This window comes from Schistocerca nitens, chromosome 2 (assembly GCF_023898315.1).
Source record: "Schistocerca nitens isolate TAMUIC-IGC-003100 chromosome 2, iqSchNite1.1, whole genome shotgun sequence".
Classification (NCBI taxonomy): Eukaryota; Metazoa; Arthropoda; class Insecta; order Orthoptera; family Acrididae; genus Schistocerca; species Schistocerca nitens.
The window spans coordinates 823701129-823719663 of record NC_064615.1 but is presented as its reverse complement, the minus strand read 5'-3'; the positions used below and the strand labels follow the sequence as shown (position 1 = coordinate 823719663).

General features: G+C 40.8%; 2 protein-coding genes across 3 annotated transcripts in view; one reads left to right on the top strand and one right to left on the bottom strand.

The window, feature by feature from the left end:
* The window catches only part of LOC126237081 (S-adenosylmethionine mitochondrial carrier protein homolog), a 51430-nt gene extending 43789 nt beyond the window's left edge, over positions 1 to 7641 (bottom strand). Inside the window, exons 1-2 of one of the 2 annotated variants that reach the window (XM_049946880.1) lie at positions 7548 to 7641; positions 4234 to 4390 (exon numbers count right to left, since the gene is read on the bottom strand). In XM_049946880.1, the coding sequence (XP_049802837.1) occupies positions 4234 to 4255 (22 nt within the window). In that variant the 5' untranslated portion in view covers positions 4256 to 4390; positions 7548 to 7641. Of the gene's footprint in view, positions 1 to 4233; positions 4391 to 7497 lie in introns of both variants that reach the window. The other variant, XM_049946879.1, reaches the window with a different exon arrangement.
* Positions 7642 to 7703: 62 nt separating this feature from the next.
* The window catches only part of LOC126237080 (DNA-directed RNA polymerase I subunit RPA2), a 213062-nt gene continuing 202230 nt past the window's right edge, over positions 7704 to 18535 (top strand). Inside the window, exons 1-2 of the mRNA XM_049946878.1 lie at positions 7704 to 7928; positions 13032 to 13169. Coding sequence (XP_049802835.1) covers positions 7839 to 7928; positions 13032 to 13169 — 228 coding nt within the window. The 5' untranslated portion in view covers positions 7704 to 7838. The remainder of the gene's footprint in view (positions 7929 to 13031; positions 13170 to 18535) is intronic.

Here is an 18535-nt window from a genome sequence, read left to right as displayed (position 1 = left end):
GATCTCCGGGCGGGGACTACTCAAGAGGATGTCATTATCAGGAGAAAGAAAACTGGCGTTCTACGGATCGGAGCGTGGAATGTCAGATCCCTTAATTGGGCAGGTAGGTTAGAAAATTTAAAAAGGGAAATGGATAGGTTGAAGTTAGATATAGTGGGAATTAGTGAAGTTCGGTGGCAGGAGGAACAAGACTTCTGGTCAGGTGACTACAGGGTTATAAACACAAAATCAAATAGGGGTAATGCAGGAGTAGGTTTAATAATGAATAGGAAAATAGGAATGCGGGTAAGCTACTACAAACAGCATAGTGAACGCATTATTGTGGCCAAGATAGATACGAAGCCCACACCTACTACAGTGTTACAAATTTATATGCCAACTAGCTCTGCAGATGACGAAGCAATTGAAGAAATGTATGATGAAATAAAAGAAATTATTCAGATTGTGAAGGGAGACGAAAATTTAACAGTCATGGGTGACTGGAATTTGAGTGTAGGAAAAGGGAGAGAAGGAAACATAGTAGGTGAATATGGATTGGGGCTAAGAAATGAAAGAGGAAGCCGCCTGGTAGAATTTTGCACAGAGCACAACATAATCATAGCTAACACTTGGTTTAAGAATCATGAAAGAAGGTTGTATACATGGAAGAACCCTGGAGATACTAAAAGGTATCAGATAGACTATATAATGGTAAGACAGAGATTTAGGAACCAGGTTTTAAATTGTAAGACATTTCCAGGGGCAGATGTGGACTGTGACCACAATCTATTGGTTATGACCTGTAGATTAAAACTGAAGAAACTGCAAAAAGGTGGGAATTTAAGGAGATGGGACCTGTACAGAGTTTCAGGGAGAGCATAAGGGAACAATTGACAGGAATGGGGGAAAGAACTACAGTAGAAGAAGAATGGGTAGCTTTGAGGGATGAAGTAGCGAAGGCAGCAGAGGATCAAGTAGGTAAAAAGACGAGGGCTAGTAGAAATCCTTGGGTAACAGAAGAAATATTGAATTTAATTGATGAAAGGAGAAAATATAAAAATGCAGTAAATGAAGCAGGCAAAAAGGAATACAAACGTCTCAAAAATGAGATCGACAGGAAGTGCAAAATGGCTAAGCAGGTGGAAGGAGTATATAGAGGGTTTACACAAGGGCGATGTACTTGAGGACAATATTATGGAAATGGAAGAGGATGTAGATGAAGATGAAATGGGAGATATGATACTGCGTGAAGAGTTTGACAGAGCACTGAAAGACCTGAGTCGAAACAAGGCCCCCGGAGTAGACAACATTCCATTGGAACTACTAACGGCCTTGGGAGAGCCAGTCATGACAAAACTCTACCATCTGGTGAGCAAGAAGTATGAAACAGGCGAAATACCCTCAGACTTCAAGAAGAATATAATAATTCAATCCCAAAGAAAGCAGGTGTTGACAGATGTGAAAATTACCGAACTATCAGTTTAATAAGTCACAGCTGCAAAATACTAACACGAATTCTTTACAGACGAATGGAAAAACTAGTAGAAGCCAACCTCGGGGAAGATCAGTTTGGATTCCGTAGAAACACTGGAACACGTGAGGCAATACTGACCTTACAACTTATCTTAGAAGAAAGATTAAGGAAAGGCAAACCTACGTTTCTAGCATTTGTAGACTTAGAGAAAGCTTTTGACAATGTTGACTGGAATACTCTCTTTCAAATTCTAAAGGTGGCAGGGGTAAAATACAGGGAGCGAAAGGCTATTTACAATTTGTACAGAAACCAGATGGCAGTTATAAGAGTCGAGGGGCATGAAAGGGAAGCAGTGGTTGGGAAAGGAGTGAGACAGGGTTGTAGCCTCTCCCCGATGTTATTCAATCTGTATATTGAGCAAGCAGTAAAGGAAACAAAAGAAAAATTCGGAGTAGGTATTAAAATTCATGGAGAAGAAGTAAAAACTTTGAGGTTCGCCGATGACATTGTAATTCTGTCAGAGACAGCAAAGGACTTGGAAGAGCAGTTGAATGGAATGGACAGTGTCTTGAAAGGAGGATATAAGATGAACATCAACAAAAGCAAAACAAGGATAATGGAATGTAGTCTAATTAAGTCGGGTGATGCTGAGGGACTTAGATTAGGAAATGAGACACTTAAAGTAGTAAAGGAGTTTTGCTATTTGGGGAGCAAAATAACTGATGATGGTCGAAGTAGAGAGGATATAAAATGTAGACTGGCAACGGCAAGGAAAGCGTTTCTGAAGAAGAGAAATTTGTTAACATCGAGTATGGATTTAAGTGTCAGGAAGTCATTTCTGAAAGTATTTGTATGGAGTGTAGCCATGTATGGAAGTGAAACATGGACGATAAATAGTTTAGACAAGAAGAGAATAGAAGCTTTCGAAATGTGGTGCTACAGAAGAATGCTGAAGATTAGATGGGTAGATCACATAACTAATGAGGAGGTATTGAATAGAGTTGGGGAGAAGAGGAGCTTGTGGCACAACTTGACTAGAAGAAGGGATCGGTTGGTAGGACATGTTCTGAGACATCAAGGGATCACCAATTTAGTACTGGAGGGCAGCGTGGAGGGTAAAAATCGTAGAGGGAGACCAAGAGATGAATGCACTAAGCAGATTCAGAAGGATGTAGGCTGCAGTAGGTACTTAGAAATGAAGAAGCTTGCACAGGATAGAGTAGCATGGAGAGCTGCATCAAACCAGTCTCAGGACTGAAGACCACAACAACAACATTATCACTAAATGATAAATAACAATCATTTTACAACCTTATATGATTTTTGCCATTTAAGGTTTCCATTACAACTTTGTAATAAGTGCCGGAAGTTGGGCTTACCAGCAAAATAAAATTTATTTTAATATTTTCCCATTGGAATACCATCACGAAATCTGGCACACACATTTACAAATAGTGTATAAGTAACATTTTTTTTCAAAAGAAAAAATAAATTCTGATTTCAAAATTCTATGAATTAAAAAAATTGTTTTGAAAATTCAGATTTTTTATGAATGTAGTAAAGTAGCATATAATTTTAAACCTTATAAGAAATTGAATAAAATGGTACAAATTTTAGGTCTGTAAGTCATGTAGTTTTTGAGATACAGCCATTTTAAGGATCCAAAAGGCGACAAAAATTGCAGAACTTTGGAAATGTCAAAAATTAATAAATTAAAAATGAATGGTTCAAAACATTTTAATTTGAGACGCTTCATCTGAACAACTCCTACTATGATATACCAAAAATTATCAAAATCTGCAATGTAAAGAACTAGACCATTGGCTGATTTCACGGGGACCACCGAGTGAGATGGTGCAGTGGTTAGCACACTGGACTCACATTCTGGCAGACGACGGTTCAAACCCGTGTCTGGCCATTCTGGTTTAGATTTACTTAAATTGCTTCAGGCAAATGCCAGGACGGTTCCTTTGAAAGGGCATGGCCGACTTTCTTCTGCATCCTTCCCTAATCCAATGGGACTGATGACCTCATTGTTTGGTCTTGTCCCCCAAATTACACACCCCCTTCCGTACAGGGATGACCCTCATACGAAAAGAATAGCTTAGTAACAGAGCTTGAGCTTTACTATTTCTGGTATTATCCTGTTTTCACTCCAGTGATTATGATTTATGAACATTTGTTATTGTCAATTTGGTACTTTGTCTTCACTATGTCAACTCTATTTAAAAGTAGGGTGTTATTAATGCTATCTGTATGAAGAGCATGTAAAGTCTGTAATTTTTGCCTTTGTTCTGAAGCTGTTTATACACTGTGTTATGTTGTGCTTCATGTGAATATTAGTCTTCTTAGAGAGACCAAACTGGAGCAGCAGTACCATTATCTAGTGCTTAGTGTGTTCATGGAAAAGTATATGATGTCCATTTAGAGCTTATCTGGTGAATTCTTTTTCAATTCATGCTTTCATTATGATTTACAAGATTAAATTTTGGTTGCACCTTAAGTAGACCACACTTTGTGCATTCCTCGATGCCCTGCTGTTTTATGGATAAATCCAAACTATCCTTTCTTGCAGTTTAAAACTTTAAGTGTGCATTAAATACTTAAAACTGACTTGCAGTAATAAATGGAAGGATAGTGTATGATTCACACTATACTCCGCTATCACTGCATGCATCTTGGTGCGAAGGGAAGAGTAGATCACAAAAAGTTACTCGATATTACAAATAGTTTACAATTATAAGAATGCTGGTACCACAGTTCATGTCCATTGCTCTCACCTGTTGGTGCGGAACCAATCATTGTTGGTCCCAAACCTTTATACACATGACGAAACCCACCACTTCTCCAAAATCCATTAGCACTCTGAAGTCTTGTCTTCAGAGTATCGAGGGGAAATAATGTTATATCTACAGCTAATCCAGCCAAGCCACCTGCCTGAAAATATATCATTTCCATTAGCCAAATATATTCTATTTGTGTGTAACAAAAATAGGTCAGCAGCTACAGCTATGGTGAACACATGAAAATGTTGCGTTATCATGTTTTCATATCTTGAACTCTTCCCTCTTTTATCTTCATTCATACAACAAACTGCTACTTAAAGTCTTGTTTTTATAATATTATAAGCCATGTGTACAACATAAGAGCTACCCTATGATTAGGAGCTCTCTTCTGTAAAATAAATTTTCAAATATCTTCAAAAAATTTATAATAATCATATCAGCTTAGTCATTTACTCTATTATTTTAATGAAATGAAATGATAGTGTGGCGTTGGTGGCTGAGAGGCCCTGTCTGGGGAAGTTCGACCACCGAGTTGCACATCTTACTTCAGGTGAAGCCACACTGGGCGACTTGCATGTTGGTGACAATGATGATGATGATGATGACAACATAGCACCCAGTCCATGAGTGGAAAAAATCTTCAATCTATACGGGAAATAAACCTGAGCCCACTACATGGTAGGCAAACACGTTACCACTCAGCTAAGCAGGTATTATTCTAATGATGAGCTGCTTATTCCTATTAAAATTTTTGTTGCGATATAGAAGGATAAAAACTGCAATACCCTTGTAAGACAAGGCTTTTACCCCTCCCTTGTATTGTCACAACTTGCTACTCAACTGCTTCTCTCATTCCTTTTAGAACCATAAAATAAACATGTAATGGGTGGCCGAGTCAGTTCTGGATAAAATCTAGAGCTTTCAATGATTACCTCCATCGTCATCGTCAGGAGGGCCGCGTCAGTTCTGGATAAAATCTTGAGCTTTCAATGATTACCTCCATCGTCATCGTTAGGAGTTGACGATGATGATGAAGGTAATCATCGAAAGCTCGAGATTTTATCAAGAAGTGACGCGGCAAGAATACCGAGAATATTTTACATATAACTGCCATCGCGAAAAAACTTTGTTCCCATGTAATGGGTGGAATACTGAAACTTCACTATTAATCCAGCTGATAATTAGTTTTTGATTACCTGACAAAAAGAAAAAAAATGCAATTAAACTGCAGGCCAGACTGCTTAAGAGATTCCTATATGACATATCAAGTCATATATTCGACCAAAAACATTGCACGTGTATAAATACAAAACAACTTTTTGGCTAATGTGACAATATCTACAGAAATTCAGTGTCAGTATCAACAATAATTCTGAGCAGTAGTTTCTGAACCATGGGGGGGGGGGGGAGGTGGGAGGGGGGGGAGGGAGGGTGGGAGGGTGGGAGGGAGGGAGGGAGGGAGGGAGAGGGTGGGGGTGGGGGAATTACAGCATATTTGGAAGTATATCATGCACTTTGGTCTTCAACTATAACTTCTATGCTACTCTTGAGTGTGAATCCTACAAAAGTGCTTCCTTGGACCATCTAATATGCATATGTATGGCTATATGCCCTGACCATCTCCATTTAATTTTCTTTACAGTCTTTTATAATATCTGTGCGCGCGCGCGCACACACACACACACACACACACACACACACACACACACACAGAGAGCCACTGCTAAAATTTTGAATAACATTTATCAGCAATGGTAGCCAATGACCTCTGGCATAATGAGCGACCCACGTTCTGCCAATGGTCTTAGGGCGGATAGAATTTCTGGATATCCTTTTGCCCTTGAAGTGGAAACCTGTCTGTAACATCTGAAGAATCAGTGATGATCAATAGCATGAGGATGCAAAAGTCAATGGAAACATGATGTGTCTTCACAAGAAACATAGCATGTAATCGAAAAAGTGCCATTACCACCTCTCCATAGGCAAAAAATGCCAGTTTAATCCATAATTCAGATCTCTGGGATGGGGGTGCCATGGGGGACATGATGAAACGGTAACATACTATGAGTCAGAAATCTAGGTTTGGTAAGAATACAGGAAAATCTGAATATGAAAATGCAAAGGAACAGATATAGCAGGAGCCAATGAAGTGATGTGAAAAGAAGATAAGCGTTTCTAGTCAGATCAGTACAGGTAATATGAGCAGCAGAAACTGACACGCTACAACAGTGTAAGATTCATTATGAATAAGAGGGGAGGGCAAAGAGTGAATTGCTCTGAATAGTTCAGTGATTGGATTATTCTTGCCAGCAGCTGAGAACATGTTCCAGGAACACAGCATTCTATGGTTCAAGTTAAATATAGACTGAGAGAAAACTAGAAAATGACAGAATCAAAGACTTGAAATGGCATGTTACAAAATGATGAAAATTATGCTGATTTTTAAGAAATGAGTTAGTTCTCTACAGAATGGACAAGGAAAAAAAAATACATAGAAAACATTTACTAGAAGAACAGGATTACTGAACATGTGTTAAGGCGTCATGAATAAGTTCCATGCTAGATTAGATTAGATAATATCAATTACTGACACAGGTCGTAAAAACTGTAGGGGAAGGCATAGACTGAAATACATCCAATAAATAATTAATGGCGTTTGGTGTGTTTCTCTGGAATGGGATCTGCATTGCCCTCCCTTGAACACTAGTCCTGTTAGTTAACAGTGCCATACTGCTATGTTATGTCTGCAGTTTTAATCAATAAAGAATTTTAATTGTGGGTAAAACGGATTTATGTTTGCCATGGATCTCACACTGAGCATGAACGCACATATTGGTTAAATTGACCCTACAGTGCCTCTACAACGTTACATTACATAGCCGTCATAATTTGGAGGAACATCTGCAAGGGCGGGCAATGAAGCTGTAGTTGCACCGTTCACGTTGAATTTCTTTTTCTTTTTTTCGATTGCCATCTACCACTAGCGAAAGGAAATAGATAAATTAAGATCCCTCTCCTGAATAGCATGTACATAAAATGTTTTACAGGAAATGGGAGATGGTTTGGCAGTTGAACATTCGCTGCTTCATGTTTATTAATTTGTACTGCAGGTAACTTTGATTTCGAACACGAATGAGAGTTTTTATTTTACATTTACAGTAGTACACACAATGTTCTTCGTCGAACGCAAGCCGGTTACTTTCTGCCAACATGTTCATCACAAAACATTTTTTACTCTAAGGAAACTTTCAGACTTACAATTAATGAAATTATAAGAGGTTGTTCCATTTCGAGATTTGGTACTGTACCACAGTATGGGGCTGTAATTTAATCGTTTGATTTCACGTTCCTCTTCTTTCTCATTTTATATCACGAGGTTGCTACTTTACGACTTTACGTTTTATTTCTACTTACGAATAGCTTTGGATTGCCAAAGAGCTAATTCGCGGAAAATAAAACAATAACATGCGGCGCGCAATGTTTGATGCGGGTATGCTCATGTGGGCTGGAAGCATGTTTATTGTTTACCTGTCGTAGTAGAGAGAGTTGACTAAGGAAATTCATCTTTAGACCCCGAAACAAACTCATGATAAGAAATAATGGCCGTACCTTCTTTAAACAGCGTCACACAGCCAACTCTGAAGAATCTAACGTCAGGTTTCGGAGAACTAGCCGAAAAGCAAAATGAGGTATGCAGTGAACGGATTTCATAAACAGCCGTTGCTGAAAAAATACATTTTTATTCAAGTGTGCTGTACTCCATGAAATGATCGCTGGTTTTGTGATTCACAATTATTTAATAATGTAAACTATAGGTCTCAATATATATTGCTGAATGTTTGGTTTTGGTCGCTGAGTGCTAGACTATTGAGTATATGCAGAGGGTGAACAACATACGTCATGTCAAATCTCTCAATATGCATTCTTTACTGCCTATGTTCGTTCACTGAGCCATTATTCATTACAACTCTTGTAAATTTGTTGTTTATGTTAAACACTGTTACAGCCCTAATTGGAAATACTGGCCGTTTAATTGCACAAAACTTTTCTGTTTTGAGATGCCGAATGGACAGCAAACATCCCTGTGTTCCACTTGTCAATAAGATGTGTTTTAGTTGGAATTTTACGGTAACTTCTTCCTTCTCTGCTGTGGTGGAATAATTGTAGGACTCAGATGATAGCATTATTGTCTCACTGAGCTTCATGTTCTGGATAATAGGTATTGTACTAAACTACATTAAGACTGCCATAAAAGAAAATAGCTTAACATTGACACAGGCACTTATTGCATTTGCAAAGCAGACAAACCTCAACAAAATCTAAAGAAACGACACGTAAAGGCCATACGATCAGCTTCCACTGTGTAATACAGAAAGAAAAGTGGAGACAAAAAAAGTCTCCAAATCATGACAAGGAACAATTTCATCAAATTGGAAGGACTGAAATGCAGCTAGATATACTGTTCAGAAACATTCTGAGCCTGTGTATCAGCAAAAGCTGTGGGCTTCAATTTAGATGGATAATGGAATGAAACTAAAAAGAATTACAGTACTGTGAAATAAAAACAAATCAATAACTGAGATAAAGGCAGTTGTCTCGAAAGTGCACATGTGGGTGAAATCAAAATCTGCCGCGAGATAACTTTCAGTATAGTATTGCACCACCCCTTGCATTGTAAGGTGCATTGATCTTTTGTGCATACTGTTAACAAGATTGTTGAAACATGGCTACTCAAGCTTGTCTCACTTTTCAATGGCACCTCCACCGGAAGTTGCCCATTGTGTGAGTTGGGTTCCTGCGATGACACAGTGCACATTTCATCTGATTCACAAGCATGCACAGCAGGTATTGAAGACTATTCCATTGGGTTGATTCTTCCTTCCTGAAGGAAGGTTTTGACAAGGTGGGCGAGGTGTGCTCATGCATTTGTTCTCTAGAAAAATGAATCCATCACCAAAATAAGTTCTTGGATTCTGTCCTGATACTGCGTTTTCGTTAAATGACCCTTGGTAGCTGTGACAGGTGCCAAACACCCATAAATGTTACTGGTACTGCCTCAAAATATGACTGTCCCACCTTCTAGATGAACACCTGAAAGTGGAAGCCAAAGTTGTGTGTTGGGCACATGGCCACCTCCACACTCTTAGGTCAGTCATCAGGCATCGGCCAATCCTGTCTTTGTTGACCAGGAGAACCATACACCATTGATACAGTTTCCATTATAGGTGTTACCTTTCCTAGCTCTTCCTGTCTGCGTAACTACTGAAACATACATCCACTTTAACTTGTTTGCTGTACTCCATCCTGTGTCTCCCTATAGAGTATCTCCACCCACCGCCCCCTTCTCTTTCTTCACATTATGAAATGTGAACAATTCCTTGATGCTTCAGGATGTGTCCTACCAACTGATCCTTTCTTTTAATTCAAACTTTGCCATTAAATTATTTTACACTCCATTTGATTCCGTAGCTTTTCCTTAGGTACTCGATCTATCCGTCTAGTTTCCGGCATTCTTTTACAGCACCAAATTTCAATAGCTTATTTATTTTCTTGTCGCAGCTGTTTATTGCCCATATTTCAGGTACAGAGGAATGTTTGATACGAGTGTCAGCTGTAATCGGTGACACAGGAAGCAGGCAGCAAATGCCGTAAACAATGTGATGTCTGTCACCACAACCAGGAGATTTTAATATCACATTTGCAAACTCCCAACCAGACTGACACATTTCAACCGAACCTAGACCTTGGGCAAAGCTACAGATCAATCTGTCACCAAACTAGTTTTTTATGCTTTCATATGCATTGGATTCACCAGCTAACAACAAAACTGAATTTATGCACCAAGAAGTGACATCACAGCAGCCATACATTACTTCACCAGCCAAAGCCAATGACTTGCATCGGACATTGCTCTTGATCCCATATTTCACTCAAGACTCTATCGATTCTTGTGCAGCTGCTCTTCCAATTCCTTTGTCCTCTGACACAATCACAATGTTAGCAGCTAATCCAAAAGCTTTTAGGTCTTCTCCCTGAACTTTATTTCCATTTTCAAATTTCTGATTGGTTTCCTGTATTGCTTATTCATCGTATGGACTGAATAATATTGGTGGAGGATAGCCCTACAATGTTGCCTCACTCCCTTTTGATTGCTGTCTGTCTTTCATGTCTGTAGACTCGTACAACTGCAGTCAGGTTTCTGTGGATAACATTTTATCCCTGTTTCCTTCAAAATTTTGTAAATTGTATTGCAGTCAGCATTGTTAAAAGCTTTCTCTAGGTCTACAAATGCTATACGCATGGTTTGCATTCCTGTAACCTATATTCTAATTTAAGTCATAGGACCAGATTTGCCTCGCATGTTCCTACATTTCTCTGGCAACAAAAATGATTTTCTTTGAGAACGGCATCTACCAGTCTTTTCATTTTTCTGTAAATAATTGGTGATAGCACTTTGCAACCGTGACTTATTAAAGTGATGTTTCACATTTTCGCACCTGTCAGCACTTGCCGTCTTTAGAATCGGAATTATTAGACACTTCTTGGAGTTGAAGGTATTTCACCTGTCTTGTATATCTCTGCCGTTGTATGTTCACTCAAGGATCTCACTAAATCAGAGGGAATGTTGTCTATTCCTGGTTCTGACCTCTTTAAATTTGGACACAACCAGATGTTGCTAAGAACTTTGTCTGGAGAGTAGGGAACTTGGCGAATGTCTGAAATGTTTTGCAAACTGTGTCCAAATCAAATCAGTTGAGCTGGAGTGTTGTGGTGATGAAGTTGCCTGCTGTATCGTTATTTACCCGTTCCTGCACAATATTCTGATAATTCAGTTTCCTCTGATATGACGTAAATTTAGGGAAATATAAATTCATGAATCTAATTGTTTATGTAAAGTTCCTTTAGATGTGTAAATCACAAAACAGTACTAGATCTATTGTATAGGCTATAGTATGTTAGTATGCGGATGTTATAGGCATTATGAAGAGTTACTGAAACTGATGTGTGACAACAAATCTCATATGAAGATGGCAATGGGAAGTTTTAGTACAGATATAGAACAAAAAGGAAAGATTTATTCTTCAAACAGAGACTTTGGATGTGATACCAGAATGATGGTGGTCATTCATTAATAGAATTTTCCAAGAGAAACAGCTGTAACTTTTTTATGCAGTGTTCTAGAAGTATAGTCTAGTTCCTGTGGCTCACCACATAGTGTTTACATTGAGTACGAAATAATAAACTACGGTTTGAGTGCCCGTAATGTTACGACTTCAACATCCTCAAAGTTTATGTAAAACAACTATGAACAGATACTAATTAGGCATGAAATTCGCAGATCATACCTGATTTTTCTGGGTGGTACACCAAAACTTATTATGTATAATTCAGTTGAAATTTTTCAGTAAATTCTTCATGTCCAAAGAACACCTACCACATGGCATTTGACTGGCTGCCCAAAAACTAAAATCAAGAAATGGCTTTCTCAAGGCAACTGAGAATGACAAACCCCAGACTCGGCTTACAGTGAAGATGTGTTCAATTTTGAAAGAGAATCACTGAATGTAACTATCAGAAAACTAGGCCATGGCCGTCTGAAAAACTGCAAAGTCTGTAAATCTCTTAACAAACTGCAGACTGAAACAAGATTGACAGCAAGTCTCCTAAAAAGGGGATACTTAGTACAGTTTAATCCATGGAGTCATGGTGAGGTCTCTACACCAACTGTTCAAAAATTTCCAAAACTGGTTTTATTCCTGGCATATTAGTGACAGCAGTAACTATGGTCCTGCCCCTGAACTGACAGCTGTACACAACAGATGTGCATTTGGCTAGTCAGTTGTTAGCAGGCAGTATTAAGTAATGGACATGCAGCAGTAGTGTGTCAGTGTTGTTGTTTCAAATTGTAGTGAAGCAACATCTCGAAATTGAGTATTCAAGACATTCTCCAGAATGTTTTGAAGAAGAGAAAACTGTGTGCAAAGCTTGTCCCGCACACCTTGACTCCCGAAGAAAAATGACAATGTATGGACACCTACCACGACTTGACTTAAATGGAAAATGCAGTGAGTTCTTTTCTGGAAAAAAATCATCGTATGTGATGAGACAGTGTGTTATCAACATAAACTTACCACAAAATGCAGAAATTCACACAAAAGGTCAACACTTTGATAACATCAGGCATTGACACATTGTGATACGCAATTTGAATAACATCCCATTGAAGAACTTGTATGACAGTTTCACAGATTTGTATGAATGTTCTGTGTCTTTTACTCAAATGGGGGTTGGGGGAGACTAAGTGGACCACCTGAAGCATTAAACCCATCGTCTTAATTTTTCTCTGCTTTTTATTAACCCAATCTTGAAACTTTTTGAACTGTGGAATATTCCTGTCCTGATCCCCTCACCCCATGCAACCTCGAAGAGGCTGTCAGCAGTTCCCATTGCAGTTGACATTGCCCCCTTTTATGCTAAACTAGTCCTAACTAAGCTGCTTTGCCCTTTACATGTTTACTTACATTTTTTTCTGTTATTTATTATAAGTGTGTTTGTTTGTTCCCATACCTTATACTTCTTCCTTTTTCATTATTTATCATTATGATCTGTAATTTGACCCCACAGACATGAATAAAAATTGCATTTCTTGAGTGATAAGTTACATTCTTTCATTTCAGATTCTTTTATCATGAACAGTTCAATTTTGCTGAACTAGATTTTAATAAGTCTCATCTTTGTCACTGATCCTTATATCTTATGTTCAACAAAATGCACATTGCCTCTTGTTTCAGTTTTTACAGTCACTTGGAGCACCTCACGTGGAATCCTTCAATTTTATGTTAGATAGAGGCCTAAATAAAGCTCTAGAGGACATGGATGAAACTCAATTTGCACTTCCAAATGATGACAGAGTGTCCTTGAAATTAGTGGTAAGTATGAGCAATATTGTATGCCAATCAGAATGTAACACAGTGGAAATATTTTAAAGCTCAAAACCGCAGAAAGGTCTGACTTTATTGATAGTGTCAGTATAGAGACAAGGATCAGTGATCATGATGTCGTCATAGCTGTAACTTTCTCTCTCTGTCTGTCCCTCCCTCCCTCTTCACACTGCTGGCACTGGTGTCCCCCTATCTTCTGCAGGCCCCCTCATCATCGACTGGTACCACGGTGGATCAAGAATGCAGCAGTCGCTATCCAGTATTGCGAACGGGCACTGCAACGATTTAAACAACGCCTTTCACATACTAATCTGATTGCTATTAAGTGTGTCTGTGCTAAGGCTTGCTCCCTTATTAAGCAGAATAAAAAGGAATTCTGGGAGTGCTTTGTTTCCTCCATTGGAACACATGCCAGGTTTGGACTCAAGCTCGATAGCCTTATAGGCTGACAGCGACAGTAAGCTGTCCAGGGTCATATTCTACAGGGTTCTCTGTGTACTTATCCACTGGTCCTTGCAGAACACCTCAAAATACACTTTGCGAAAGCATTGGCGTCCTCTTCCTACCCTGCTACTTTTCTCTGGTAGAAACAAGAAGTTGAGGAAAAGGCAATCTGAAGCCTATAATAAGCCCTTCACTGAATGAGAATTCTCGCAGGCTCTTACCTCTTCACATGACTCGGCTCCCGGCGTAGATTCCATCCAAAACCGTATGATCCAACACTTGGACATTACCCAGGGGCAACATTGATGCAACATCAACGCACATCAACCCCTGTGGGGTAGTGTCACTTGGACAGGTAGGTGTCTTCTAAGTGATCAACTTATTACAGACTTTGATTTGTGTTGTTTCCTCAATGACGGTTCTCCTACACACTTCAGTGTCACTCATGGCACCTTTTCTGCCATCAGTCTCACGATCTCGTCCCCTGCTCTCTTGGCTTCACTACACTGGTCAACCCATGATGATCTTTGTGACAGTGATCACTTTCCGGTGATTTTATCATTCCCTTGTCTCCGCCAGTCTTCAGCTGCATATGGCTCATGGATGTCTTTCCCTAGCAATGACGAGACAGCATACTTATCCCTGTACTTAGGCCAGGTTAGTTACCCTCCAAGGCTGGGGCTTTCACTACCCCCTTCTGATTTTTATCGTTGAGTTTTTTTCCCCACCAGCTCTTCCGGGTTAGATTTGGCACTTCTCTCAGTACTCCTGGGATCCAGGAGAAAGCTATTCCATGGGGTTCTGTGTTAAGTGTCACTCTGTTCCTCAACGCCATCAACTGATTTTTAACCTCTGGTTACTGCAGCATTAAGTGGTGACGAGTTTTGCATCTGGTGCAGCTACTATTCAGTAGCATATGCTCCAAGATGCCATCTGATGGGCCCTTTCCCATAGCTTCCAGTTTTCTCCCTCCAAAACGTGGTTATGCATTTCTGCCGTCAATCCACAGTACACCCTGATCCAGAACTTTATTTAGGGAACAGGCACCTAGATTTTGTAGCACAGTCACATTTCTTGTGTCTTATTTTTGAGAAAAAGCTAACTTGGTTGCCTCATACTTGCCGCCTGAAGGCTGCCTGCATGCGAAAGCTTAATGCTCTCCGCCTCCTCGCCCACAGATTTTTAGGTGCAGTCTGTGTCTCATCCCCATCTTTACCAAGCTCTCGTTTTGTCCAGACTAGATTATGGTGGTCAGGCTTATGGCTCACCGGCTTCTTCCACTCTTAGACAACTTGACCCTGTTCATCATTATGTGGTGTGTATGATATCAGTGCCTTTTACACTAGTCCCGTTGATAGTCTCCTCATGGAAGTGGGGATTCCCCCCTCCCCTGCAAAAAATGAAATGATTGTGTGGCATTGATGGCCGGGAGGCCACATACGGGGAAGTTTGGCCACCGGGTCCAAATCTTATTTCAGGTGATGCCACATTGGGTCACTTGTGTGTCGATGATGAGATGATGATGATGATGACGGTGGTGGTGGTGGTGGTGGTGGTGGTAACGATTATGGTGATGGCAGTACAATACCCAGTCCACGAGTGGAGGAAATCTTCAACCTGTCTGCATGGTAGGCGAACACTTTACCACTCAGCTAAGCAGGTGGACCCCCTCTACAAGTACAATGGAACCAGCTCCTGGTGTCTTAGGCTATCTCCTTTCAAAGATTCCCTGATTATCCCATGTAACCCGTCTGCTTTGCAAATGACAAATGAAAGATTTCTTCCTCCTGATACCCATCCTTGGGTGGGATTGCTGGTTGGAATGCATCTCATTTCCCTCTGTCGAGATCTCCATCTTAACTCACTGGAATGTACTCCGTGTATTTCCTCCTGCACCTCCCCCTTGGATGGTGCCTAGACCATAGATTAGAACAGACCTACTCCAGGGTCCTAAAGTCTCTGTTGCTCCTATGATATTCCAGAGCCTTGAACATTCCATCCTTGAAGAATTCCAGGGTGCTAACGTCTTCTACACTGATTGTTCTAAAACGATAGATAAGAAGGGATACACTTTTCTGTCTCCTACTGGCATGGAACACTATTTACTACCAGGATTATGTAGTGTGTTCACAGCAGAGCTGCTAGCCATTAACAGGGCCCTTGATTTTGTTACTGAGGCCTCTCTCAACAGTGTTTTAATTTGTACCAACTCACTGATCAACCTGCAGACTATAGACTGATGCTACTCTCATCACCCTTTGGTCTCTGCTGTCCATGACCACCTCTCAGCCCTTGGCTGTACCATCTGCTCAGTTGTCTTTCTGTGGGTCCAAGTCAAGTGGGCATTCCAGGGAATGAGCTGGCTGACCGTTTGCTTAGAGAGGCAGATACTTGCTCCCCATTCCCTTTCATGATTCCATGTGTGGATATACGGATACATTTCAAATCTCTCTTTGCTCAAAAGTGGAATGACATTTGGTGAGCTACTGCCCTCAATAATAAACTCTGCACAATCAAGGAGACTGCTACGGTTTGGCACTCTTCCTTCCACTCCTCTCGGAAGGAGTTCACTGCCTTACGCCGTCTACGCATCGGTCATATCAGCTCACCCATTGTTTTCTCTTGCATAACGAGCCAACCCCACAGTGTGGCTGTGGAACTGGACTGGCGGTATCCCATGTATTTGTGGGATGTCCCCTTCTTTTGCTCCTTCATACTAAGTATAGCCTTCCAGATTCCTTGTGTTTAATATTAGTGGATGATTCACAGGTGGTGAACTGGTTCTCAGTTTCCCATATGAAAGTGGTTTTTATTTTCAATAATATGATTTTCCTTTACTCCTGGAGAAGGAGCAGGATGGTTGTGGTTGGGCCTCTCTTCGCATTTTCTGGGTCTGTGACCCATGACCACTACCCTTTTATGCCTTCTACTGTATCTGTTTTTAGCTTCCTTGCTGTATAGTTTGATCCCTCTGACTGCATCAACCTGCTTTTAGCGGACACCTTTATCTTACGCTAGTAATTTTTGAATAACAGGACTGATAACCTCGCCGTTTAGTCCCATAACCCCCCTCAATCAATCAATCAATCAGTCAATTATCTATCAGAGTAGTACCTGCACCCCACATGGCAGCACCAGGTTTGTTCTCTACCTTCTCTCTAGCACCATCATCATCACCAAAAAACCAATCCCAAGACACTAAAACTCAACATTCACTCATCTGTCACCTACCCTTAACAGACATACAAACTCACAGCTCATGAAGAAATGGTGTCATTCTGTATGTGTGTCAATGGGACTAGTGCAAAAGGCACTGATAGCCATACACGTCCCATAATGATGAACTATTTCAAGTAGTTTCAAGGTGGAAGGAAGTGCTGAGCCATAAGCCTGACAATTACCTTTTTAATGAAGAGACTTGATTTTGTGGCGAATGATTCAAACACTTCAGTAGAAACTTCCAGATAAAGGCATTGTCTTTGTGTCAGGAATAATTACTTACATACCTAACCAAGTAGGACTATCTTTGTGTAGAACACCCCAGTTAGCTACAGTTTATACCAGCTCCTTTGATCTGACGACTAAATTTGATTAATGTCAAACTTGTGAAACAAATGCTGGATTTGATGGGAAGCTTTCAGGGCTCTAGAGAGGTGGCAGTATTGAAATATCACAATGTTTCAACATGTGTCATACTCATCTTCTGGTGAACTTTTGAGATACAGCCTATGTTTACACGTGGTGGTGGCTGTTCCCTCCACTTGTGTATGGGCCCCAGAGGGAACACAGTGGAAATGCAGCTCCACCCCCACCCCCTCCACCCCACATGTCAGCATGATGAACTCTTGTGCCCATAGCTAGATGGACGGGGGTGGCAGCCCTCGTGTTTAAATCCAAAATCAACAACAAAGAGGTGCTTCTGTGGCCAATAGTCAACAACATTAACTCGCTAACATACGGACTAGCCAAACATCTAGTTATATCCCCCCCAGGGGATCCACAACTCTTTTGTGGATACATGTGTAGCGAGCACGGGACCCCTAGCTAGTGTGGCCCTCCTTCCTTTCCGGGCTGCATACCTTCCTTTTCCACATCCTTCCCCATCCCCCATCTTCCCCCCCCCTCCCCCCCCCCTCACCACTGCCTCTTCCCTTCCCTTTCTCCCCCTCTGGGAGTATGTTTAGTGCCTAAGTCCGGAGACAGACACTCAAAACTGTAAAACAGTCTCTCTTCTTCGCTTTCTCTGCTGGCAAGTTTCTGTCCTTCCTTTGTCCTTTTCTTTTCCTTACCTCTTCTCTTTACCATTTTCTCCGCTGCAGTGTTTGAGAACTCTCTTCTTTCCTTTCCTTTCCTTTCCTTTTCTTTTCTTTGTTCCTCCCTTTCTCTTTTTTCCTCCCTGTGCGTGTCTGAAGGCCGACCCATGCATTCCCACGCGTAGCCGGTGACGGGGTAACGCGTAATTCCCCGCTGCGGGTAGACAGGTAGGACACGTACGTACCCCCTGGTAACAGCCAGGCCCAGGGAGGGGTGATTACCCGAGCTGATATCTTCCAAAATTGCCGATTGGTCGCTCCGTCCGTTTCTCGAGAGGTGTGACCTGAGGTGTGAACAATCACCTAAGGCGGGAGTGCCCTCAGAGAGGGCCCTCACAAGGAAGGAGCGCGCCATCGGAGATGCCGGTTATCATGGGGGATACTTCTGTAATGGTTTCCTCGTCATCTACTATGTCTGCTCTCAAGTGAAAGTTAAATGAGTCTCAGCCATGGACAATTCTTCCATCGTTGCTACAGTTCCTTGTTGTTTCTCGGTTGGACGAAGGTCAAGACCTCTCCACAGTCAACCCTTTCATTATTCAGAAAGGTGTTGACGCAATTGCAGGTCCTGTAAAGTCTTGTTCCCGCTTACGAAAT